This window comes from Saccopteryx leptura, chromosome 4, assembly GCF_036850995.1.
Source record: "Saccopteryx leptura isolate mSacLep1 chromosome 4, mSacLep1_pri_phased_curated, whole genome shotgun sequence".
NCBI classification, from domain to species: domain Eukaryota; kingdom Metazoa; phylum Chordata; class Mammalia; order Chiroptera; family Emballonuridae; genus Saccopteryx; species Saccopteryx leptura.
This window is the reverse complement of record NC_089506.1, coordinates 17,283,208-17,309,820: the sequence shown is the minus strand read 5'-3', so window position 1 is coordinate 17,309,820 and position 26,613 is coordinate 17,283,208. Positions and strand designations below refer to the sequence as shown.

At 37.5% G+C, this 26,613-nt stretch overlaps 1 protein-coding gene across 5 annotated transcripts in view; it reads left to right on the top strand.

The window, feature by feature from the left end:
- Positions 1 to 26,613, top strand: part of PCM1 (pericentriolar material 1) — a 98,658-nt gene that overhangs the window by 1,172 nt on the left and 70,873 nt on the right. For 2 of the 5 annotated variants that reach the window (XM_066380222.1, XM_066380219.1), the window contains exons 2-8: positions 785 to 855; positions 11,489 to 11,607; positions 17,522 to 17,767; positions 19,615 to 19,884; positions 20,556 to 20,726; positions 20,906 to 21,022; positions 26,301 to 26,478. In XM_066380222.1, the coding sequence (XP_066236319.1) occupies positions 11,512 to 11,607; positions 17,522 to 17,767; positions 19,615 to 19,884; positions 20,556 to 20,726; positions 20,906 to 21,022; positions 26,301 to 26,478 (1,078 nt within the window). In that variant the 5' untranslated portion in view covers positions 785 to 855; positions 11,489 to 11,511. Of the gene's footprint in view, positions 1 to 784; positions 856 to 11,488; positions 11,608 to 17,521; positions 17,768 to 19,614; positions 19,885 to 20,555; positions 20,727 to 20,905; positions 21,023 to 22,467; positions 22,657 to 26,300; positions 26,479 to 26,613 lie in introns of all 5 variants that reach the window. The other 3 variants (XM_066380224.1, XM_066380220.1, XM_066380221.1) reach the window with 3 other exon arrangements.

Below are 26,613 nucleotides of genomic sequence, written 5' to 3'. Positions count from 1 at the left end.
AGCGGGTGTCCTGGGCGCCCCCGCCCCATAACTGCTTTCCTGGCTCCGCCTTCTGGGGGTTCTCTCGTTACTGGAGCGGGTGTCGCCGAGCTGGGGCGCACCTGCCTCTTTCTTTCCCTATCACCTTCCCGGGGAGAGTCCCTGGAAACCACTGATACTGAGTTTTTGGACTGAGGTAAACTTTGCTTTTGTGTAAGGACAGGGTTGTTATTATTTTGATCAAGTAGCTAGCTTTTAAAGAAAGAAACCTTTCTTCCTCGTCAAAGTTCTGCAATAGTTTGAGTGATTGGAAGTTAAGGACTTAAATCTGAATAGTCAGCTGTGGCATGGGCCTTTATATGTTAATTAGGGCTAACTTTCCATTATAGCCACAGGAGATATTCAGGTATCACATTGTTTGGTAGGATCCTACAAGTTTGGAGGATTTAAACGTGTATGTATCAGTTGATTTCCAAAAGGATTAATGTAACTTGTTTAAAATATTAATAAATGAGCCGTGGTCAGATAGCTTGGTCTGGGTGCACAGAGGTCGAGAGTTGCTGGTTGAGTCCCTGGTCAGGGCACATACAGGCCCATCTCTATGTTCCTGTCTCACCATCCATCTCTCCCTTCCTCTTTCTTTCTCTAAAATCAATAAATAAAAATTAAAGATAAAGTATTGATAAAATTGATTTTTCTTTTCTGTTGATTTTCTAAACCTATTTTAGGTATAGATACAGTATTTGATATTCTGTACTTCACAGTGTAAATAAATTTACTAAAGTCTTTTTTTTTTCCTCAAAAGCAGACAACGCCTTTGAAGTGTGAAGCAGAAAAAGAGCTGTTTCTGAGCTGCAAAAACTTACTTCCAAGCAGGTAATTTGACATCATTATATATGTTACTGTCCTTCATATTTTAGTTGAAGAAGACTTTATAATGGAGACTGCTATCAAAGTACCAGTGCATGGTTGAGCGCCCTCTCTTCCTGAGTGAAGTCTGCATTTACTGCGGTGTTTGCCCGGCTTTTTGGCATGCCACTTTGTCTGCCTTTCTGGTTTTGTTAGGAAGGAACCATGTTATTTCTAATTATTAAATAGTGGAATAGTTTATGTAATGCGTTTTGAAATGCCTCTTTGTAGAATTTTTCATACCATTTGAGTTTGAATTTGTCCTGTAACAACTGCTTAGATAGCCAAATCCATTTAATATCTTAAGTTATCTTGTGCCCTGCCAGCTGGCTCAGTGGTAGAGCATCAGCCTGGTGTGTAGAAGTCCTGGGTTTGATTCCCAGTCAGGGCACACAGGAGAAGTAACCATCTGCTTCTCTCCCACTCTATCTCCGGTCTCTCTCTTCCTCTCCTGTATCCAGTGACTCCATTGGTTTGAACGTCAGCCTCAGCTGCTGAGGGTAGCTAGGTTGATTCTAGCTTTGGCTCCAGGAGGGGTTTGCTAGGTAGATAGATCCCTGTTGGGGCGCATTGCAAAATCTGCCTCACTCTTTCCCCTTCTCTCACTTAAAAAAGGAAGAAAAAAACAAGTAATCTTGTACAACATTTTTGTTAATTATCTGTTCTTATTTTTTATTTACAAACTATCTTTTGAGCTTGTATGATATATACTCTTGATTGAAGTTTTATTTTTTGCTGTTTAATTACTTTAAACATTGCATAATGATTATCAAATGCTGGTTATGTAAAGATACTCTGACCAGCAGAGAAAAGTCAGTGTAAGTTCATTGAGGGAAAGTTAATCTTGCTGCCAACAGTTTAGAAGCTGAATGACTAAAGGATACGGATTAGAAGAAATTTTTGTTAAAAATATTTTAGAAATAATTACTCTTTTAAGAAAATCTCAGTCTGAATTCAGTTGTGGTAAAATTTTAAGGCGTCCTGTTTCCTAACTTTGCTTACTATTTTATGCTTTCTAGGAAAGCAACTAGGTCTTCTCTCTTATGAAATCAGGTACCCTCAGGAGAAAATACAGATCGACAGTGGATTTCTATCTTAGTTACAATTCTCAGTAGTATTTTCTTTTTTAATTGGGAGATTATAACAGTAGGACAAGAAAAATGGAACTCAGGGTAAAGGTCAGATGTGAGTGTACATTAGAATTCTTAACACTAAGGTATATAGTAGGAGTTTGGTAAAATACAAAGAATTGTAAAATCAATTATAAAGTAAAATAATTTTCTTTTTAATACAGTAGAGAAGAAGAATAAAATAAAACAAAAACTAAGGGGCTAAGTCTCATTAGAAGAACTTGGTTTTCTCAATAGGGGATTTGGCCATTTGTGTATGAAGCAGGCAAGCATATTTTGAGACTTGGAAAAAAATATAAAGGATTTGAAATGGTCACACTAGGGAATTCACTAAGAAGCAAGTAAGGGATGCATAGCAATACATTCAACTTACAAGTTTGAGTGTCCATATGTGAGATGTGGCAGTGAACAGAACAGACCAGGCAGGCGCCTTACCTTGTGGAGGAAGTGTGTGTGTGATACAGTGTAGTAGACCATAGCAATGGACACAGTGCTGTTTTATACGTAACTGTCTCCCCCCGACAGATTGAGAGTAAGCAGAGAAAACTCCTAGAGTTGACAGACTGGGGCACTAGGCAAATAGGTGAGGAAGTTAGGGATGCTGATGTGGCATTTTTGGAATGGCTTACTGGGGTTTTGTTTAGGGTTGAGCAAGGGATTAGTGAATTCCTGGAGAGAGAAATGACAGGATCAAGAGCAGGTTCAGCAGGAATGAGAAAGAGCGGTTTCAGAAGTTCGGAATCTTGAACAAATTACCAGTTCGGAGGGAAAACAGTGCTGGAATAGGAAAGATGAGATGGACGTTGGAACTGAGACCAGTCTTAGAAAAATCATGGTACATGTTCAGGTCATGACAGCAGGAAAGGAAGTGGAGAGTGAAACCATGAGCCAGTTCTAAGTACAAGATTCTCTCGGGGAGAGAGAGATTTCTGATGGCCAATGTGTTCAAAGAGGAAGGTTAAGTATTCACCAAATAAGAAAGGTCTGCATATGTTCTCCTTTCCTCGTGAATCTGGGAAACTAGACGAGTAGCATCTTTTAGGATTTCTTAGAAATAGTGCCTTCAGAGGGATTTGGAATTGTGTTGAAGTCAAAGTAGGCGGAATGTTTGGGATCAAAGAATATATGGGGTGTTATGTTTGTAATGGTCCATAGAAGGTAGGATAGGTAGAGCTGTTAGCAGTGAGTATGATATGAAGTGGCTTTGATGTCAGGAGTTTGAGATTGATGGCAGTGACTGGGCCTCCTGGTATCCCTAGAGAGGTATATGTAATCATTGACAATACAGTGTGATAGATTTTTGGATAGAAATTACAGGGAGGGAGAGGTCTTAGCAGAATTTTGTATATTGGGAGATTGACTTCAGGGTTCTGACTTGTTTTTATAGAAAGCTAAGGATATATTAAAATTTTGTTGGTGTGAAAATGTTCAATGTGTAAAGTACCAAAAGATAGAGCTAATGCATACTTGTTACATAATAAGATCTAATCAAAAGAATTTTTTAATTCAAATTAGGTATTGTAATCTGTTACCCCCACCTCCTCCCAATATCTTGAGTTTTTTTAATTTGAAGAGGATAATTATAGAGATATCTTTAAGTTCTAGAAAATTATTGAAACTTGTAGAAAGACTCAATAAGCTATACAAAAGATCCTATATAATTTTTTAGATACTTTGTCATCTTAAGTACAGAAAAGAAATTGAGAAATTCTCCAAATGAAACTTTGACTAAGTAGTATATAATGCCAAATACTTAGGCGTTTTCTTCTCATTTTCCATTAAAAGTGCTTAGTTGTATACTTTTTAAGCTCAAAATATAGTATATGGAATACTTCCTTTTTATTTTTTATTTATTTATTTATTTTATTTTATTTATTCATTTTAGAGAGGAGAAGGAGAGACAGAGAGAGAGAGAGAGAGAGAGAGGAGAGACAGAGAGAGAGAAGGGGGAGGAGCTGGTAGCATCAACTCCCATATGTGCCTTGACCAGGCAAGCCCAGGGTTTCGAACCGGCGACCTCAGCATTTCCAGGTTGACGCTTTATCCACTGCGCCACCACAGGTCAGGCTTTTTTTTTATTTATTTATTTTTTTTATTTTTATTTTTATCTTATTTATTTATTCATTTTTAGAGAGGAGAGAGAGAGAGACAGAGAGAGACAGAGAGGAGAGAGAGAGAGGAGAGACAGAGAGAGAAGAGGGGGAGGAGCTGGAAGCATCAACTCCCATATGTGCCTTGACCAGGCAAGCCCAGGGTTTCGAACCAGCGACCTCAGCATTTCCAGGTCGACGCTTTATCCACTGCGCCACCACAGGTCAGGCTTTTTTTTTATTTATTTATTTTTTTTATTTTTATTTTTATCTTATTTATTTATTCATTTTAGAGAGGAGAAGGAGAGACAGAGAGAGAGAGAGGAGAGACAGAGAGAGAGAAGGGGGAGGAGCTGGTAGCATCAACTCCCATATGTGCCTTGACCAGGCAAGCCCAGGGTTTCGAACCGGCGACCTCAGCATTTCCAGGTTGACGCTTTATCCACTGCGCCACCACAGGTCAGGCTTTTTTTTTATTTATTTATTTTTTTTATTTTTATTTTTATCTTATTTATTTATTCATTTTTAGAGAGGAGAGAGAGAGAGACAGAGAGAGACAGAGAGGAGAGAGAGAGAGGAGAGACAGAGAGAGAAGAGGGGGAGGAGCTGGAAGCATCAACTCCCATATGTGCCTTGACCAGGCAAGCCCAGGGTTTCGAACCAGCAACCTCAGCATTTCCAGGTCGACGCTTTATCCACTGCGCCACCACAGGTCAGACGGAATACTTCCTTTTTATGATTAGAAGAAATACCCCAAATAATGTAACCTTTAGAAAACTGATACTGATATATAAAATGCCAGCTTTGGTTACTTGTGACTGTGTAAATATTTTTTTAAAAACTGTATTTTATCCATTATTTTAATTGGAGTATTTCTAAAACCTTGATTGACAGCATTAAGTTGAGAACTAAGTTATTTCCAGAGATGGTTATGAGTACTTTAGTGTCATTTGAAAAATATCTGAACTTTAAAGATTTTGGGAAAATAATCTTTTTTACTTAATTACTAAATTTATTTGGCCTGACCAGGCAGTGGCGCAGTGGATAGAGCGTCGGACTGGGATGCAGAAGACCCAGATTCGAGACCTTGAGGTCACTAGCTTGAGCGTGGGCTCATCTGGTTTGAGCAAAGCTCACCAGCTTGGACCCAGTGTTGCTGGCTTGACCATGGTCAAGGCACATATGAGAGAGCAATCAATGAACAACTAAGGTGTCGCATTGGAAAACTGATGATTGAAGTTTCTCATCTCTCTTCATTCCTGTCTGTCTGTCCTTGTCTATCTCTCTCTCTCTCTCTCTCTGACTCTCTCTCTGTCTCTTAAAAAAATTTCTTTGATTTTCTTTTTTGTATTATTTCAGAAGTACTTCTTAGTCATACGTATTTTTGTGTTAATGCTGTGATAGTCTACTTAGATATATATATATGCTATAATACTTCTCTATAGAGAGAACTCGGCAACAAGATTTTCTTCAAAAGGATTAGTCACTGAAAGTAGCTTATAAAATTTCATATTTTTGCATTTTGTATCTTTGCAAGATAAGCGAGCCAAATAAGACTGTCAAAAATAGCTAAGTGACAAAAAAAAATAGCTAAGTGAAACTTATAAATAATATTATTTTCAACATAGTTTAGTAGATCACAGGATGCCTAGAAGTGCTTGTTTAAAAGTAGAACAATTTTTGTTTAACCCCATCGGGTTTCCCAAACCATCATTCATGACTTGCACCAGTTGTTTTCCAATGGCTTCAGCTTTTCCATCTCAGGGTCTCTAACCTGCCTGGCTGACAGACTCTCAACCTTGGATGGATTGGGTGCAGTGTCTATACCAGTGGTAGTCAACCTGGTCCCTACCGCCCCCTAGTGGGTGTTCCAGCTTTCATGGTGGGCGGTAGCAGAGCAACCAAAGTATAAATAAAAGGATAGATTTAACTATAGTAAGTTGTTTTATAAAGATTTATTCTGCCAAACTTAGCAAAAATTCAACATAAAGTACTTGGTAAGTAATTATTATTATATACTTTAATTTGCTGTAACTCTGCTTTATAAATTTTATACAGTAAAGTTACTTCCCTACTTTGTAAATTACCAGTACTGTGGAACCGGTGGGTGGTTAGAAAATGTTACTACTAACAGAGAGATACAGAAGTGGGCGGTAGGTATAAAAAGGTTGACTACCCCTGGTCTATACTAAGGCTGAGGAGCACTAGGGGGAAAAAGGTTCACACTGTAGTTTAGTAACATCAGTCAATGTTTTCTGCTCTCGTCTGGGTCCTTAGTGGTGCCATTCATTCTCTGTTTCCTCCTCTTTTCAGTCTTTCAGACACTGCCATCCTGCCCGCTCACATTTAATTAACAACTCTATTTCATATCACTTAACTCCCTCAATTTCTGCCACAGAATCTGCTAACCAGCCTTATCTTGTCTGTTCCTTTCCTTTTGTTTCAGTAAAGAGATGTTTCTCCACTTTTCTTTTCTGCATCTTCAGTATCTCCCCCTACCCTTTCCCAACAAAGTTGAAGCATACTCAAGTTAATTCCCTTTAAACAAAACTTTCTTCATGACCTTTCTTCACAGACCGATTCCTTGAAAAAATTACCTAATGACTTTCTTATTTTTTCTCCTTCCCATTAATAAATAGATCAGTTAATGGAATTGACCTCTCACCACCCTGTTGAAATTGCTCTTAACAAAGGTCATCGTCAGTAACGTTGCTCAGTCCAAGTGGACACTTCTGAGTTTGTTTGTTTTTTACATGACAAAGTAACATCTGGCATTTCTTATCATAGCCTCTGTCTCTATGAGCTTTTCTCCATTTCTAGTCCACTCTCCTGGTTTCCCTCCAGGCTCTTTGTACCTTCTCTGTTCTTTTCCTCTGTCTCGTAGATAAGTGTCCTTCAAGAGTCAGCCTTTTCTCTTCTCCACCTGAGCTTCTGTTCCACTTCAGTTACTTCTATGGGCAAATGGCTTGCGGATCTCTCTCTAGCATAGGTTTTTACTTCTGAGAAGTTGGTGTTTGTTGGCTAGACAGATGTCATTGGGTGTACCATAGCTATCCCAAACCCAACATTTCTAAAACTGAACTTGTCATTGTTTTTCTCAACAGAAACCTGTTCCTTTTCAAATCACTTTGAATGTATCCTCATCTACCCAGTGTTCAAGCTAGTGTACAAGTTCCAGGAGTCATCCTTGATTCTTTCCTCACTGCCTCAGTCCCCTGGATCAGAGTAGTCACCAGTTCCTGTGCGTTCTGCCTGGAAGTCTTGCTTATATTGGTCTTCATCTCTACATTCCTAGTGTTTTGATTATTGGAAGTCTTTCTATATCAATAGTTTTTTAAAAATAACTATAAATAATAATTTATATTAGTGTGTCTACAGAATAAAGTTGAGCAGACAGAGATCCTATATTTTTAATGGTGATTTTGAGATAGAAAGGTTGCCATGAAGAAGAGAGAAATAACTTACCTTTATTTTCTGCCTTTTATGGAGGTGATACAGAGAAGTCAGCTGAATGTTAACATACTGAGACTTGATCCTTGTGCAATAATTTCTTTAGCTTTATACTAGTAATTTTACTCTTGTAGGTATATGTGCCTTTTATAACACATTTGATAGTATGTTTTTAAGTAGTCTACCTCATTGTACGTATATGACAGTCACAATATAATAGACAAAGTTTATTTTATAAACTTAATAGACTTTATTTAGGAAGTGAAAGGTTTAGAAATATTTGATCCATTTTTCCAAACTAATTTTAATGTATTCAGATTGTTTTAGAGCCTTACTGAATTAGTGTTCAGTCAGCCTAAAAATAGGTCCTAAGAAAAACTAATTCATTTTAGGGGGGATTTATCAGAGTATATAAAAAATTATCTTTCCAAATATAGTCTTAATAAATTTATCTTAAAGGAAATATAGTATATTACTCTATTGATAGAAAACATAATATACTCTGTTTTAAGAAAAAATTGATATGTAAGAGTTTTTGCTTAAATAACCTTAGTTATTTTGCATTCTAATTTATATTTTAGGACAATTTGCTGTTGGTAATTTTAAACATGTTATTGGCTCTATGCATGAGGTTTTTTTTTGAGCTCCTATTTAATGTACCAATTATTCTATACATTTAGAAAATAGTTACAAAATGTTTAAAGTGATTCATTTGACATACATCTCCATGGATATCAATTATTGCAGAAAATTTATGACAGAGGAGGAAAAGATCACATTTCAGTCCTTATAACCAACAGTTGCTTTCATGCAAGCATTTTATTATGTTTTCTTAAAATCTGTAGGTAATTTTGTAAATTGTTTTTTTCCCTCTTTTATAATATTTATTGATATATTAAACACAGGCCATAGCCTGACCAGGCAGTGGCATAATGGATAGAGCATCAACCTGGGATGCTGAGGTCTCAGGTTTGAAACCCTGAAGGCTCGGCCTTGAGCAAAGGCTCATCTGTCTTGAGCGCAGACTCCTCAGCTTGAGTGGGGGATCATCGACATGACCCTGTGGTCACTGGCTTGACTTGAGGTGCCCCCACCCATCAAGGCACGTAGGAGAATCAATCACTGAACAAGTAAAGGGCCACAACTACGAGTTGATGCTTCTCATCTCTCTTCCTATTCCTCCCTCCCTCCTCTCTCCTCTCTCTCTCTCTCAAAAAACCCAGAAACAAACTCATAGGCAATATTGTTCAGCCTTTGTAGTTATGTTTTGAAAGGGTACTTTTGCCTAATAGCATTCAGAGTATCATTCGATATTTAGTTTGTTTTCATTTTATCACAATTATAGTATAATACACAACTTCATTATATTTCCCTCCTCAGTTTCTCCATCCTCACTCCCCACCACCCTATATTTGAGGTTGTTTTCTTAGATTAGCTAAAGAGAGGTAGAATTACTGGGTCAAAATATAGTGTTAATTCTTGATACAGTATTGGCAAGATGCTTTCTGGAAAGGTTATTCAGGTTTACATTCTCACCATACTAACAAGTTCCGATTTTTCTTTGCTGTCGTTAGGATTTGGTAATATATGTAATTGAGCAAATTTAATAGTCCCTTATTTTGATTTTCAGCTGGATTTTATTTTTATTAATATTTTTATCATATGCTTACTGATTTTTTTCTTTTTGTAAATTGCCTGATTACACTTCTTTTTCTTTGGTTTCTTTTAGTTTTGCTTTAAAAAAAAAATTCTTCATATAGTAAAGATATTAACTGTGTATTTTGTGTTTACTTCAGGTTTTTATTCCCACTTTATCATTTACTGTTTATTCTTAGCATTCTTAAGATTCACTTTTATGTGATAAAATCTGTTGAACTTTTTTCTTTTTATTTCTGTATCCCGTATTAGTGAGAGCCCTCTTTTTAAAATTCATTGTTTTTTGTCTGTTGTTTGATTTTTTAATCTTAACTTTATGTGTTTATAATTTATTTACTATCTTGGTGTTTTGGTACAAAGCGGCCTTTCTCAATTGGAGAGCATTAAACTCTGGTGCTCTAAGCCATCCATTGTTTACTATGAATTAATTCCTCTGTGTGTGGACTGGTACTGGGTATGTACGATTCTTGAAAGAATTGAGAAAATAGTCACTTAAATCATTTTTCTGTTTTCTGTATTTGAGATGAAGAATCCTAAAGAACTGCTGTTAAAGCTCTAAATAAATCTTTTTCAAAATTGTTAGCAAGTTGTCTTATCAATTGAGTAATCCTGCATCATAGAATTCTTGTGAGGATTAAATGGTAAAATGCACATAAAATATTTAACATGGTGCTTGGCTTCTGTGTGTGTATGTGTGTATTAAATACCAAGATACAGATGTTAACTGTCATTAATTTTTCTCATTACCTTTTTCTAATTGGGTATTTGAGGATTTGGGGGGGGGAGGGCTGGTACTAATTTAACCACATAGGCACTCAGTGTGGTTGAATTATCTTGGGACTAGTTTCTGTTCTCCTGACCTTTATTGCTATTCTTGCTTTTATTTTTCAGTGAAAAAAAATTTTGACTTGTTTATTCTTACTTGTTTGTTAAATTCCAAGAAGAATTGCAGTGGGTTTTTTCTTGGAATTTCATTAAGTCTATACATTGAGGAAAAAATGTTGTTTTTATATTTGTCTTTCCACAAGGGAAGATAGTTTGTTTTTCTACTTACTAAACTTTTATATTATATTGTTTTATAGAATTTAATAGTGCATCTCCACATAGGGCAAATTATATTATTCCTAGATATAATTTTTTTGTCACTGTTAAAAGTGGCATCATTTTTCTCCAGTATACATTCTGAGAACTTATTTGTGATCATTTGAAGTTCTGTAGGTTTTTAAAATTCATATTCTTTTAAAATACTACCTTCTCTCTCTTCCATATTAATATTTGTGGGTTGTTGTTTTTTTCAGTGAGAGGAGGGGAGGCAGACAGAGTCCTGCATGCACCCAGACTGGGATCCACCGGCAAGCCCGCTAGGGGGCAGTGTTCTGCCCATCTGGGGCCATTGCTCTGAATTGGAGCCATTATTTTAGCCTTTGAGGCAAAGTCCACAGAGCCATCCTCTGCGCCTAAGGCCAACTCTCTCAAACAAATCAAGCCATCGCTGCAGGAGGAGAGAGAGAGAGAGAGAGAGAAGGGGGAAGAGGAGGGGTGAAGAAGCAGGTGGTTGCTTCTCCTGTGTCCCCTGACTGGAAATTGAACCCAGGACGTCCACATGCCGGGCTCACCCTCTACCAGTGAACCAACTGGCCAGGGCCTTTAAATTTTTATTATTAATTTGTGTTGACATAGTTTCAAGTGCCCCACTCAATATAACACCCTGTAGTGCTCTGAAACTAATCTTTTTAAAGTTTTAAACCACAGTGTTGACTTTTACTGTCCATTCACCTCCTGCTTCTTTCTTCTTTCCATCTCGTCTTGCTTACCATTACCTTCCTTTCTGCTAAAACCAAGCCTTTCTCCGTGTTTCATGCAGAGCAGTTCTGCCCTTTGAATCTCTGACACAAAACAAATGACCAGGCTTTTGAAGGGCATTAGTTTCCTTTCTAAGAGCACTTTTGGTTCTAGCTATTAGTAACTTTTACCTCATTACCTTTTGGGACTTTGTGGAGTAAATGAAGTGAATTGCGTTCAAGCTTGCAGGCCAGTGCACAGCGTGGATATCGGAGGTCCCCTTCCCCTCCCCACCACGCCGCTGCTTACCTCATGTTCGTCACAGTGTCCAGCAACAGCTCAGTCAGTTTACTTGTGCTGTGTTTCACTGTGTCTCTTTTTAGTTTGTAAAATCTGCCTTCCCAAGCTGCTTTCTATTGCTAAGGTTCATGGGATGACTTAACAATCGCAGTTTGTTTTTATGTATTAAAAAAGTTTTCACTTGTTTTTCAGAAAATTAATTGTTAAAAGCCAGTATGGCCGCAGGAGGAGGTCCTTTTGAAGAAGGCATGAATGATCAGGATTTGCCCAACTGGAGTCATGAGAGTGTTGATGACCGACTCAACAATATGGTATGCTTTTCTTATTGATGCTGTGTTATTGAATACTGCTATTAAAATGCAACTTTCCCTTGACTTAGCTAAGTCAGACTCACTGAAACTCTTTGTAAACACGTTTTTGTTTGTTTGTTTGCTGGCCACGATACTAAATGATGCTGGGCTATTTGTTATATTAGTGAAGGCACTTCCGTTTGCAGGTTCCAGATATCAACTTGAGTTAGCTTAAGCCAGAAATGCTTTAAAAAAAAAAAAGATATAAAGCTAAGTTTGATGGAAAACAACTTACAGGAATAATGTCGGGTTTTAGGAATGAACTAGAAAAAGGAACTATAGATATCAAGAATTACTTTTTCACTACCCTGACTCTCCTGAGAGCCTCTGCTTAACACAACTTGTTCTCCACAGACCAGTTCCCTTCTCTGGTCCACGTGGTACACTGTGGCTGCCCTGTCATTATAAAGTTTTCAGTCATGGCTGCAATTAAATACTGACTAGTTATCTCTTAGTTACAATGTGAAATTTCAAACTCTGATATCCCAGTTTGGATTAGATATGTGTCTTTTTTCTGATTTTGTGTGCCCAAGATAGGTGGGGTAGATGGGGCAAGAGGTTGGCAGGAGCACCAGCACATGGAGTGGGGTGGGGGAACAGTTAGTATGGGAGTTTCATTATGAATGAGGAAAATACCCCAAAGGTTTTACTATCATAAAACTAAAAGATTCTTCTCATCTGGATACAGTGGGGATTTATAGACTTTCTGATGAATGAGTAAGGTTATATGGGTATAACTTAGTAAATAAAAAATGTTTTCTAGTTAAAACATTGAGCATTTTTTGTCATCAGATCTTCTGTAATACATTATTGCCTATAAAAATAGTAAGCTATATTTATTGCTTATTGCCGCAAACCAGCGCAGCTAGTACTTCCAGGTCCTGAGGGAGAATAGCACGGAATTAAGAAAATAGACTCACCAAAAAAGAGAATGGGTTCGGGTGGCCTCTGCAATGCTGATGGCAAGATCAGAGAGAGAGAGCCCCCGGTCTTGCTTTATTTTATAGCGTAGACAATTAAAGCCTTTAAGCCATATACGAATAAGAAAGTCTGATTCAGAGTCACTTATCTGAGGCATAAATGAGATTCCTCATAAGAGTGTACCACCCCACATCATGCAACAGTCAAGGATGTGGGGAAAAGCTTAGTTTTGAGAAGGTTATTGAGAAGATCTTAGTATTATAAGGGTGTGCGGAAGATCTTAATATCAGAAGGATGTTGAGAAGATCTTAGTCTTAAAAGGGTATGTGGAAGATCTTAGTATTAGAAGGTTGGAAAAGAGCTTAGTCTTTTTTTTTATTGTACCATTTTTATTCTTTTTAAAAATTTTGAAATTAAATTTAATGGAGTGACATTGATCAATAAAAATACATAGGTGTCAGGTGAACATTTCTATAGCATTTGAACTGTTGATTGCATTGTGTGCCCATAGGGGTGATCTTTTGGGGGTTTTTTTTGTTTTTTTAAAATTGATTTTAATTTATTGTGTTTATGTAGATTCTGGTGTTGCCCCAAATGCAACTAAGTGCTGGGCTGTAGGATTTTGTCAGTTTACAGCCTTTCTCCCACAGCTTACCATATACTACACACTGTGCTAACTGTTTTATACACTGCTCACAAAAATGAGGGGATCAGGGAACGTGCAGATACGCCAGAACTTTTGTATGATGCATTTTCACCAATGAAATAAAAGTTGGTTTTGCATCTCATTTGCATAATTGAACGTTGACTTGTCGTTTGCTTTTCTGATGTTCTTGTATAATAAAAAAAAATCAAATGCTAGACCCTGGCTGGTTGGCTTAGTGGTAGAGCGTCAGCTTGGCGTGCAGGAGTCCCAAGTTCGATTCCCGGCCAGGGCACACAGGAGAGGCGCCCATCTGCTTCTCCACCCCCCCCCCTCCTTCCTCTCTGTCTCTTTCTTCCCCTCCCACAGCCAAGGCTCCATTGGAGCAAAGATGGCCCGGGCGCTGAGGATGGCTCTGTGGCCTCTGCCTCAGGTGCTAGAATGGCTCTGGTTGTGACAGAGCAACGCCCCAGATGGGCAGAGCATCACCCCCTGGTGGGCATGCCAGCGACAGAGCAACGCCCCAGACAAATGCTTGTTTTTATTACTTCATATTCATTTTGAAATATCCCCTAATTTTCGTAAACAGTATATATGTTACTTTTAATCATCCTTTAAAGCTGACAGTATTTTAGAGATTAGGAAACTGAGACTATGGGAAGTTAAATAAATTACTTAGAATCATGCAGTGGAGCGTTTCTTCAGAAAATAGTAATTATTTAGGACCCAGGTTCATTCCAGGTTTGTCTTATTATATGTACTGACTTTCAAGGAGGCTAGTAAAGGTATCTATAATTCATTTCACTATTCAGTTTATAAAGAACCATTTTAAAAAATGCTTTTGAAAATAGACTGGGTTAGAATTTGGGGATTTATGTTTGGTAATACAGTGGTACCTTGAGATACGAGTTTAATTTGTTCTGTAACCAAGCTCATAAGTCAGTCAACTCATATTTCAAACAAATTTCTCCCATTTAAAATAACTGAAATAGATTTACTTCATTCTAGCCCTGTGAAACATCTCCAAACCATCCTAAATTATGAAAAAAGACACGTTTTTAATTAAGAAACACACATGTATGCTTTACTAATGCATAACAAAATATATAAAATAAAAGAAAAAAGTGTTATTTAGTACTGTATTCTTCTTACCTTGGAGACAGACGAGTGCAGCTAATGGAGGTGAATGGTGGAGGAGGAGGGAGGGAAGAAGGGATGCAGGCACTGTAGACACGTAAACTAAAACTGCACTTTCTTAACACTAAATGTAAACTAAAACTGCATTTTCTTTAAGCAAAACTAAAACTGCATTTTCTTTACTTAAAATGAAACCACAAAAACTTAATTGTAAAAGACATCACCTTTTTTGCCTTCTTGGCTGCACTTTCGGCACTTTCACCTGCAGGGCTTTTGAATAAAAATCTATCCAAAGAGGTTTGCTTTTGCCTGCCTTTTAAGATGTTACGGAAATGTAACAAACAAGTGTTATTAAAAAGTGCTGAAGCACCACTGGTTGAAACTTTTTCTGGGGGTTTCTTTTCAATGAAACTTGAAAGCTTCTCCCACATTGCCAGCATGTCTTTCATTTCACTTGTAGAAATCACTTTCTCCGACTCTACCTCCTCCTCACTACTAATCTCTTGCAGAAGCTCCTTCAACTCCTCAGTTGAGAGTTCCTCCTCATGTTCCTCGATGAGCTCGTTTATGTCACCCTCATCTACCTCCAGACCCATCAACTTTCTGAGGGACACAATCTCCTCCAACGCTTCTACCTCTGTCTTGGTCTCTGGTTCGAATCCTTCGAAGTCCCTGTCTGCAACAACATCAGGCCGTAGCTTTTTCCATGCCGAGTTCAACGTTCTTCTTGTAACCTCTTGCCATGCCAACTCAATAATGCGTAAACATATCATGATGTTGTAGTGATCTTTCCAAAACTCTCAAAGGGTTAGATTTGTATTCTCAGTCACCTCAAAGCAGCGGCGGAACAAGTGCTTTGTGTAAAGCTTTTTAAAGTTGGAAATGTCTTGCTGATCCATAGGTTGCAAGATTGAAGTCATGTTGGTGGGAGGTAGAGGACTTTCACAAATTTGAACTTGAGAATGTCATCTTCAAGGCCAGGTGGGTGGGCTGGAGCATTTTCAAGGATTAATAATGCTTTCATCGGGAGTTTTCTTTTTTTTTTTTTTTGTATTTTTCTGAAGTTGGAAACGGGGAGGCAGTCAGACAGACTCCTTCATGCGCCTGACCGGGATCCACCTGGCATGCCCACCAGGGGGCGATGCTCCGTCCATCTGGGCTGTTGCTCTGTTGCTACCAGAGCCATTCTAGCACCTGAGGCAGAGGCCATGGAGCCATCCTCAGCGCCCGGGCCAACTCTGCTCCAATGGAGCCTTGGCTGTGGGAGGGGAAGAGAGACAGAGAGGGGGAGGGGTGGGGAAGCAGATGGGTGCTTCTTCTGTGTGCCCTGGCCGGGAATTGAGCCTGGGACTCCTGCACACCAGGCCGACACTCTACCACTGAGCCAACTGGCCAGGGCCTGGGAGTTTATTTTCTTGAAGATATATATTTCTTCACTGCAGGACCAAAGATGAGATTTACCCATTCAATAAAAAACTGCCGCGTAACACATGCCCTAGCATTGGCGCACTACATAACCTGCAGTTTTTCTTTAAGAATCTGTGAGTCTCAAAGGCTCGAGGATTTTTGGAATGATACACTAGCTGTGACTTTACTTTATAGTCACCACTAGCATTTGCACACAATGCAGTGGTCAGACGGTCCTTCATGGGTTTATGGCCTGGCAGCTTCTCCTCTGCGGTGATGAAAGTCCTCCAGGGCATTTTTTTCCAAAACAATCCTGTTTCGTCACAGTTGAACACTTGTTGGGGGATGTAGCCTTCCTTTGCGATAAGTGCAGCAAAACGTGCGATGTACTCCTCAGCTGCCTTAACATCAGCACTCACAGCTTCACCATGCCTCACCACCAAGTGGATGCCAGATCTCTTCTTGAAATTTTCAAACCAGCCGTGACTTGCCTTATACGTATCTTCTGCTGTCTTTTTTGAGGTTGATGGTTCTTTCTCAAGTCGCTGTGAATAATATGTACCTTTTCGCATATTACAGTCTCCGTCACTGTATCTCCTGCCAGCTCTTTCTTTTTCACCCACACCAGCAGAAGCTTCTCCATTTCTTCATGGATATTTGTCCTTCATTGGGCAGAATTGTAGTTCCTTTCGCTGGATTTCCGCTTTTGATGGCATCCTTTTGTTTAAGGATTGTACAAATTGTAGATGCATTGCAGTCGTTACAGCCTTGCCAGTTCAATCACTCGTACACCACGCTCATGTTTTTCTATTATTTCTTGCTTTACTTCTATCGACATCATTCTCTTCTCACCACTGTTCTTTACACTCACTTTCTTCGACCCCATGATAGCACACAAAATAAGTTAGTAAAAAATGCAAAAATGATGCAAGAATGAGTACAGCGCACGAGATTCAAAATGATTCTGCGAGTAACGTGGGAAAGAACGAGATGCTGGTGTTGTGCTGCCGGTACTGGACCCGTGCGCCAGCATGCCATCTAACGGCAGCTTCCCGAATCACGACTCATATCTCGAAATTTCTCTCAGGTCTGGAACAAAAATACGGACCGAGTTGTAGCTTGTATCTTAAAAAATTTGTATGTTGGTCTGCTCGTATCTCAAGGTACCACTGTAATCTATGAAAAGGAAAGTAATGTTTTCTAAACAGCAGTGAAATTTAGGCTAGACATAATGGGAGGAAAACGGGCTAGTAGTGGTAAATTATTGTCTCTAAGACTAAATGTTTTTGTTTTTTTGTTTGTTTTTTTTGTTTCTTTACAGAGACCGAGAGGGAGTCAGAGAGAGGGATAGACAGGGACAGACAGACAGGAACAGAGAGATGAGAAGCATCAGTCATTAGTTTTTCGTTGTGCATTGCGACACCTTAGTTGTTCATTGATTGCTTTCTCATATGTGCCTTGACCGTGGGCCTTCAGCAGACCGAGTAATTCCTTGCTCGAGTCAGCGACCTTGGGCTCAAGCTGATGAGTTTTTTGCTCAAACCAGATGAGCCCGCGCTCAAGCTGGCGACCTCGGGGTCTCGAACCTGGGTCTTCCGCATCCAAGTCCGACGCTCTATCCACTGTGCCACGGCCTGGTCAGGCAAGACTAAATGTTTTTGTGAAAAGTATTTCATCAATTTTAAGACTGACCAAAATTTTTTGAGCATATGATGTTTTCCTGGTTTAATATAGGCCATTTTAACTCTTAACTTTATATTTTTAAAGGATTGGGGTGGCCAACAGAAGAAGGCAAATAGATCATCGGAGAAGAATAAGAAAAAGTTTGGTGTGGAAAGTGATAAGAGGGTAACTAATGATATTTCTCCGGAGTCGTCACCAGGAGTTGGAAGGCGAAGGCCGAAGACTGCACATACATTCCCGCATAGTCGCTACATGACCCAGATGTCCGTTCCAGAGCAGGCGGAGCTAGAGAGACTGAAGCAGCGGATCAACTTCAGTGACTTAGACCAGGTTAGTGACTTACTCTAACATAACAGTCAAGTAATGACTGGGGGAAATGTTTAAAATGAAGCAAAGCATTTTTCTTAAGAATAAAAAATTGAGCTTTTTTTTTTTAGTTTTTATGCATATAAAAAGAATTTTAATAATGGTGGTACTGTGTTCTTTGAAGGACATTAGAGTCTTTAAACTTGATAAGGACAAATTTTTCTGGACTTTCTTAACTCTGCTGTGACTAACTTAAATGATTTCATTATGAAACTAAAATAAGATAGCTATTAAGGAAAAGGGAAGATCCAGCTTAGAATGTTTAGTATTGGCTCAGTGCAGAATGTGCTGGAAACCTCATTTAGAATAAAACTATGGTTTGTATTTATAATCTTTGAAATAAAAGTTTAGAAGTAAGAGCAAGTAGAAATGATAATGAACTCATTTTTTTAAATTAAAACTTTCTTTTTTAAGATGCTGAGCTTTATGTTTTTAAATTGTGATAAAATACACATACCAAAAAGTTAATCATCTTCGTTTTTAGGAGTTCAGTTCAGTGACATTACATAGATTCACAGTATTGTGATGCCATCACCACCATCCAGCTGCAGAACTCTTTTCATCTTGGAAAATTATAACTCTGTTCCCATTAAACAACTCCTCAATTTCCCCTTCCCCAGCTCCTGACAACCACCATTGTACTTTCTGGCTCAATGAATTTGACTGTTCTTGGTACTTCATCTGGTAATAGATATAACAACTTGTGCTGTTGGTGATGAATTCAATGTTAATGAACTTCATATATGTTTATACAGTATTTGTCCTTTGGTGACAGCTTATTTCACTCACCATAATGTTCTCAATTTTCATCCTTGTTGCAGCATGTGTCAGGATTTTCATCCTTTTAAAAGCTGAATAAGCCCTGGCCGGTTGGCTCAGCGGTAGAGCGTCGGCCTGGTGTGCAGGAGTCCCGGGTTCCATTCCCAGCCAGGGCACACAGGAGAGGCGCCCATTTGCTTCTCCACCCCTCCCCCTCTCCTTCCTCTCTGTCTCTCTCTTCCCCTCCCGCAGCGAGGCTCCATTGGAGCAAAGATGGCCCGGGTGCTGGGGATGGCTCTGTGGCCTCTGCCTCAGGCGCTAGAGTGGCTCTGGACTCCCCAGAGGGGCAAAGCATCGCCCCCTGGTGGGCATGCCGATTGGATCCTGGTCAGGCGCATGCGGGAGTCTGTCTGACTGCCTCCCTGTTTCCAGCTTCGGAAAAATGGAAAAAAAATAAAAAAGCTGAATAATATTTTATTTTGTTTAAGTGATGATGAACTCTTAATGTTTTACTATCACATCTGTACTTACAGAGATAAACAGGTTTCCAAATATGCATAAAGGTGATCAAGTCTGGTATGGTTACAATTGTGTATCGTGTAGTCATTAATTTACTAATTATTGCATACTGTATGAGGCACTTAGCTGAGTACTTTTTAGACAGTGCTTCATAAAGACACGTTTATACTGGCGTTCACATTAATTAACATTGATTCATTGGATCCAAAGACTACAAAGTTCTGTGAACAAGTTAGACTAGCACTGTGAGTTATAAATATGGTCCATAGTTCCAGTACTTTATGTAGACTAATATTGCTGATATTCATCAGTTGAATAGTTTGACAAAATTAGGAATATGTTGTACTAATCAAATTTTGATATTTTAGTAGAATTTTTGAGATCTGAAGCTATTTATATCTTGGACTACAAGCTGTTTGTTTATGCACACCTCCTGAATCAGTATCTCATGGTGAAACTAAGAACGTTGGGATTTTTTTTGAAGTGTTGAAAGATTAATGTTTGTGGATTTGGTTTCTTTTTCATATATCTAGAGAAGCATTGGAAGTGATTCTCAAGGCAGAGCAACAGCTGCTAACAACAAACGTCAGCTTAGTGAGAACCGAAAGCACTTCAACTTTTTGCCTATGCAGATTAATACTAACAAGAGCAAAGATGCTGCTGTGAGTCCTCAGAAGAGAGAAGTGACCAGCTCAGCACAATGTAAAGAGTTGTTTGCTTCTGCTCTAAGTAATGACTTTTTGCAAAACTGTCAAGTCTCTGAAGAAGACGGGAGAGGCGAGCCTGCAATGGAGAGCAGCCAGGTGCTGAAATTTGGGTTTTTGCCCTTTGCCTTCATAAACTTCGAAGCATAAAGCATTAACTTGACCACAATTCGATTGTGCACATAGGAATTTCTGTTAGAAAGAATTAAAGTACTCCATGATACTTTTTATTACTTTATTAGATTTAGTCAAAATAAAGTAAGTTTCTTTTTACCTAAAATGGTTGTAGAAATGACATGTTCAGGGAAATCGAGGCTGTTATTTATCTGCCAAATGCTCTTGCTAGTTATTAGTAAAGGGTATTTAAGAACAATGTGACTAATAGATTGTTGTAGGAATTTTTTTTAATGGTTATATTCTTTTGAAAAGTACTTTCAAAAGTATTTATAATACTTTAAAGTTCCTTATAAATAAATATAAACAAAAAAATTATATAAATAATTGGTATGTAGGTCTATAAATAAGAATTTTTAGTAATGTTAATTTAAAATGTTAAATTAATAGTAATTGGAGTTAGTATTACTGATTATGTTTTGATTAAATTTAAAATTGATTCAGATGTTTTGCATGTATGAATTCACATAATATTAGAAATAATTTTTATTATATCTGAAATTTAAATCTATAAAGTTGTTGCTGTTCAATGAATTATACTCAGTTTTACATACTGTTTCCTTTTGTGTCTTTTAAAAAAAATACCTCCCCAGCAGATTGTAAGCAGGCTTGTTCAGATTCGTGACTATCTCACTAAAGCTAGTTCCATGCGGGAAGACCTTGTGGAGAAAAATGAACGATCTGCTAATGTTGAGCGTCTTACTCATCTCATAGATCATCTTAAAGAACAAGAAAAATCGTATATGAAATTTCTTCAAAAAACCCTTGTAAGTTTCTGCCGTTTTAAGCAGCGTGTTGTTTTTGTAGTGTAGCGCTGTATGTGTACGGATGGCGTTCTGACGCCGGCTCAGCAGAGTGGATGTGTTTGCAGAAAATCGTGCCGTCATTATGAGATTTTACTGCCCTTTCTAATAGTTGTATGATTTATACCACTAAAATGTTTCAGGCTAGAGAAAAAGAGGAGGAGGATGTTCGGACTGTAGATTCAGCTGTGGGATCTGGTTCTGTAGCTGAGAGCACATCGCTAAACATAGATGTGCAGTCTGAGGCTTCAGATACCACGGTAAGCCGCTTTTTGGTAATTAAAGTGCTAGAAATGAAAGTTTAAACTTTTCTCCCATTTTTCAAGATTATATTTTTATAGGCATTCCTTAATGAAAAGTATATTTCAGGGAAGAAACCTCAAATTGTTAATGCTGAATATATTCTTTTTAAACATGGAGGTTTTATTAACATTAAATTAGTTTTAATAGTTGATTCTAAAATTAGTAATTTCTAATCTTTAGCTTACAGAAACATGGATTTTCTAGTTTGTTTTGTTAAATACAGCTTTACTCATTTTGAACAGCATTTGGAAAGTTCAAATTCATCCTAGATACAAGGGCGACGAGTATAGAGTATCACCGCTTAGCATATTGTCTGTTGGCAATCTCCAAGTTCATTTGCCATTGAGGACTTATTTAAGGCTGTTGGGATTTTCATTTCTCAGGTTAGCCTAGAACTGTAGCAAGTCAGATGATTGAAAACATTAAGATAAACATGAGACAAGGCAGCATTTTTTATTCTAATTTATACACAGTGAGAAAAATACTATAACTTACAGCTCTGCCAAATGAGATTTATTAAAATAGATTCTTTGAAAAATAATTAAAGATTGATAGAATTTTGAGGGAAGATTTCTAAAATAAACTTATTCATAGGAATTACTTTGCTTGGAAACCAGTCTGTTTTTAAGCATTTTTATTTTAACAACGCACCTATGTGCATTAGTAAACTTGAAAACCTATTACCAGTAAAACTTTTCTTGTGAAATATGATGTATATCATTTAGTTCTGAGATATGTTCCAAATACCATTCAGCAATAGGAATTTGAAGGTTTGTTTCCTGTTAGTATTGATCTGCATAGTTTCTTATCTGCCTCCTTTCTCTTCTCTGCCCTTCTTAATTTGAAGAGGAAATTTGAATTTTTTTCTCTACATATTTTCACTAGGAGATACTGAGAAGGCTTGATTGAAGCAGTTGTTGAATTCTACTGTGGGGAAATTGTTTTTTTTGTTTACAGTGGTGTTGAGAATAATTTCTTCTCACCTTTTCATTCCAGCAGAAATGGAAGGGTTGGGGTCTGGGGGTAAAGGCATTCTGCGGGGGAGGGGCAGGAAGTGGTGTACTTGATTATTATAATTGATGTGTAGTGATCACCATGCAAAGAGTGTTTTCATAACATAAAGTCATATTTTGAAAGCTGATTAATAACAGCAACATAAATGTTAAAATATACTTCAGCAGTTGTATTACTTGGAAATTGCCAAGGATAAGATCATTACAATAAGTAGCAGTCTAGTATGTACAGAAATTTAAATGTCTTAAGTTTATTGACACTTGGGGGAGGGTGGATTGATATTTTTAAGAATGAACTGGTAAATTTTTTGTATTTATGTATAAGGCTGGCTTGTATGTTAAACAGGAGTCTTTGTTAAGAAATTAATATGCTACACTATTTAATAAAGGAGGCATCTTTTAGTCTGAGAATTCGGCCGTGCATTGAGGACAAACTAGGGATTTCAGCTTCACAAGAACAGGTTTCAGACATTGACGTTACTCCAAGTCCAAAAGGGAAAGGTGACACACCTCCTCAGAATGACAGGGAACTGAGACCTGATAGGAAATATAGCCGAAAACGTGGATTTCCCTCCAAGGTATACTTCACAATATTAACTTGGGAAGTCTGTACATGAGCAACTCTTGTTCATATTTCCTCTTCCTTGTTTGCTTCTGTTGTTGCTGTTACTCTTAAATATGTGTTATTAACGTGGTTAATTATACTGTAGTTTGCTTTAGTAAAATGCTGTCCTTGAATGTTTTTATTTTCTGCTTTCTTACACTCTTCTCCATGGATTATATTGGGCAGTTGTTTTGAATTTGCGTTAACAAAGGACTTGAAACTTAATCCATTTCCCCCTTTTTTGCTATTGAGAACTCAAAATATAACACAAATTTTTTTGCTATTAAGAATTCAAAATATAAGAAGATAACATATTTGCCTTGACCATTAGTTGCCTTTTGGTGAATAGTTTTGTTCCTATTGTGAACCCTTTCCATTTTTTTAATACTTAATCCAATTGACTTTCTAATGTTTTTTGCAATTTTTTTTTCCTTCAGTGTATTCTCTAAATGGTTTTTTCTCAATTTTTTATTATTCGCATAGAAGCACTCGGGAAAAATTTTAAAGATAAGCTATTTGTATAGTTCCAATTAAACAGTTTAAATGAAAAATAGCATTTCTAAAAGTGCTCATATCCATTTGGCAAGAATGAAGGACTCTTAATCGAGTATAGATAGACTGTTTTCTTATTAGCTTATTACCTAGGGTTAGTCTTTCTTAGGAAAAATTCCTAATTCCTACCAACTGACTTTATTCTTTCTCTTCTCTGCAAAATCTGTCATTCTCTTTACTCCACCTTCATTCCCTCATTGACATCTATTGACATCTATCGAAATGTCTTCTGTTAGAAGAGGAGGAAAAAAGTTTGAGGTCTTAACTGAGATTCAAAACCTAAAGCAGTCTTGTGAATTGCAGCTTAATGAAATGATTCATGTTCTTGAGCTCCTACAAGGGAAGAGCCATTTTATGAAATATTTTATAAATATGTCATTTGCATAATTTTTAAACAGAAGCCTTCCACAAATACCCAAGTCCTCATTGTTTTCTTATACTTTCCTTTCCCCCTACATTTAATCCCAGCTCTTAGGAGAATTTATAAACTTTATAAAGTACCATAGCTGTTTTTTGCTATTATTTTCATTATTCCTAGTTATTTCATGTCTGAGTTTGCCTCCCAAATCACACTATGCTTCTTTGGAGAGTCTATCTTAAGACTTCTGTCTTTAGAACTATCTAAATGCATACTTTTGGGGCAGGTACTATGAAATACACTAAGTTAAAACCTAGGAATCTGGCTTCTGCTAACTGTGACAAGTGGATAAATCATAACATTTTCCAGTCGGGGCTTATAATTCCTCAGCTTGACAGAAAAAAACCGGAGCGCAAATTACCGGAATTACTGTTCAGCTATAAAGATACAGTTGGATCCATGGAGAATTGTTGGAGAAACGTCAGCTAAGGAGAGAAGATTTAGGGTTTTCTGAAATCAAACTGTTACTTGAGATTTAATGGCCAAGTTACTTTTTTAAATCTGTAGACTGAAAATAAGTTTGTTGAAAGTGACTCCTAAAGTTTCGCATGTTTGAAGTGTGGATATGAGCCTCTTTCTGGAAATTGACTCCATGCCCTGTCCTCTGGGCAGGTTCTTGTCCCTCGGTGTTTTTATTTCGATTTTCTCATCATCCTTTTCTTTGTATTTGATAGTAGTCCCCCCCACCTCCCTTAGTTTAGTTTTCCTAAGTAGTATTCTGAAATGTTAAGTTTATGGGTGCAAAAGGTTTTAGACAGTAATAAAACCTCACTAATTTTGAAAATGGTTAGGGATTTATCTTTGGATTAGTGAAAACTCTGAAGGTAATTGTGTATACTTTAATAAATAGTTCAGAATTCTTTATAACTAGAGTATCAGTTTTACAAACAAGGATTGAAATTCTTTTTAAAAGTTCGCTTTTTAAAGGGTAAAAATGCATAATATTAAATTGTTTAGTATAAACTCTTTAAAATGAGATCAGGTTACCGTAAGGTCTGAACTATTTTTGAGAGATGGGAAGATTTTAAGTTAAGTGGAGATCTGTATACATTCTTGAAGGTTTTTTTTTTTTCCCTAGATGACATTTTGCCTTATTTGTACAATATTTCTTCTCCTAATTAATCGCAGTGGATTCTTTGCTGAAATATTTGATACCAGTCTGGAGAGATTTAGTCACTCCCCTGAGATCTGTACCCTTTCGGGACTGGCTTTACATTTTACTATTGACTTTGATGAGATTATTTTGGTTCAAATATGAGAAAGTAAACTATTTATTGATTGTGAGCCCTTCCCCCATCAAATTGGGTTTTTTGAGATGAAAATAATGTTGAAATAAGCCAGAACTTAGGAGTTTTGACAGGAAAGAATGTAATATACCTTTATAAGTTAGTAGAAATATTTTATGTAGGTATTAAGTAAGATCATTAAGCTTTTAAAATAAAGATTTATTTATTTATTTTTTTAAGAGAGAGTCAGAGAGAGGGACAGACAGACAGGAACAGAGAGATGAGAAGCATCAATCATTAGTTTTTCATTGCGCATTGCAACACCTTAGTTGTTCATTGATTGCTTTCTCATATGTGCCTTGACCACGGGCCTTCAGCAGACCGAGTAACCTCTTGTTCGAGCCAGCAACCTTGGGCTCAAGCTGGTGAGCTTTTGCTCAAACCAGATGAGCCCACGCTCAAGCTGGCAACCTTGGGGTCTCGAACCTGGGTCTTCTGCATCCCAGTCCGACGCTCCATCCACTGCGCCACCGCCTGGTCAGGCTAAAATATAAGACTTGCCTTTTTTAAAAGGCAGGTCAGTGATAAATATAATTATGGTATATATTTCAGGCATAAATTGACTTGTAATTTATTGTTTCCTACTTATATTTAAATTTATATTTTTGCTTAATTGACTTGTTTTTTTCTTGTTGGATTAGATTTGAATAGTTTAAGTTTCCAAAACTTAGTTTTAAAATTTTAAACTTAGTTTTTGAAATAATATCCTCTACTTTTAGGCAAAATGCTAGAGTTTGGGAGGAATTTTAAAGTATTTCAAATGAATTAATTTTTTAAAAAAGATATTTTTGATACAAAAATACAAAATATTCTGCCTACTGTTTGTGTAATGTGATGCAAGTAAAAAGCCTTTCACATGAGATTGTCAAATGAAAAATGTATTTTGAGAATAGTTTCGTTATTTTTTTAAACAACCATTACTTAGGAGTGAGGCAGAACTGGTTTCTTAGTCTTTTTTAAGGATACTTGGAGGGCAGTAAACTGGTGTGATTTGCTCTTCCTTTTCTGGAAGGCCTGGGTCCCTCATTTATATTGTGTATGTGTGCGTGTTTATAGCTCCTTTTCCCTTTAGCCTTCCTGTCTTCTTCCTGTATGCCTTTTTCTGTACTTTGCTGTTGTTATCCTGTTTATGCTAAGGCGTTACTTACGGTCTGTCAGTATGATACTACCTGACTATCTAACTCTTAATATGGCAGGCTTTCTGTGTTATATTTTTATTCTTTTTTCTTCTAGTCTACTAAAACTGTGTCTGGTGTTTGTATATTTAGTACTAATTTATTTTCTATATATGTACTTTGCCATTAGTAATTGAAACAGACATGAATTTTAATGGACATAAGTATTGTTGGTCTTATTTTTCAGGCCAGAGATCCTGAGCAGGAGCCTTTGGAAGAGATAGAAAATTTAAAGAAACAACATGACTTATTAAAGAGGATGTTACAGCAGCAGGAGCAGCTGCGAGCCTTGCAGGGAAGACAGGCTGCTCTTCTTGCTCTGCAGCACAAAGCCGAGCAGGCCATCGCTGTGATGGATGACTCGGGTATGCCACAGTTTTCACATGTTGTTTTGGTAAACAAGGCATATTGGTACGGCAAGGTGGATGCTGGTTATGCGGTCAGAGCTCGATTGTTGGCTAGTTTAGAAACCTCCATGTAAGGCTAACCCTGTACTGTGC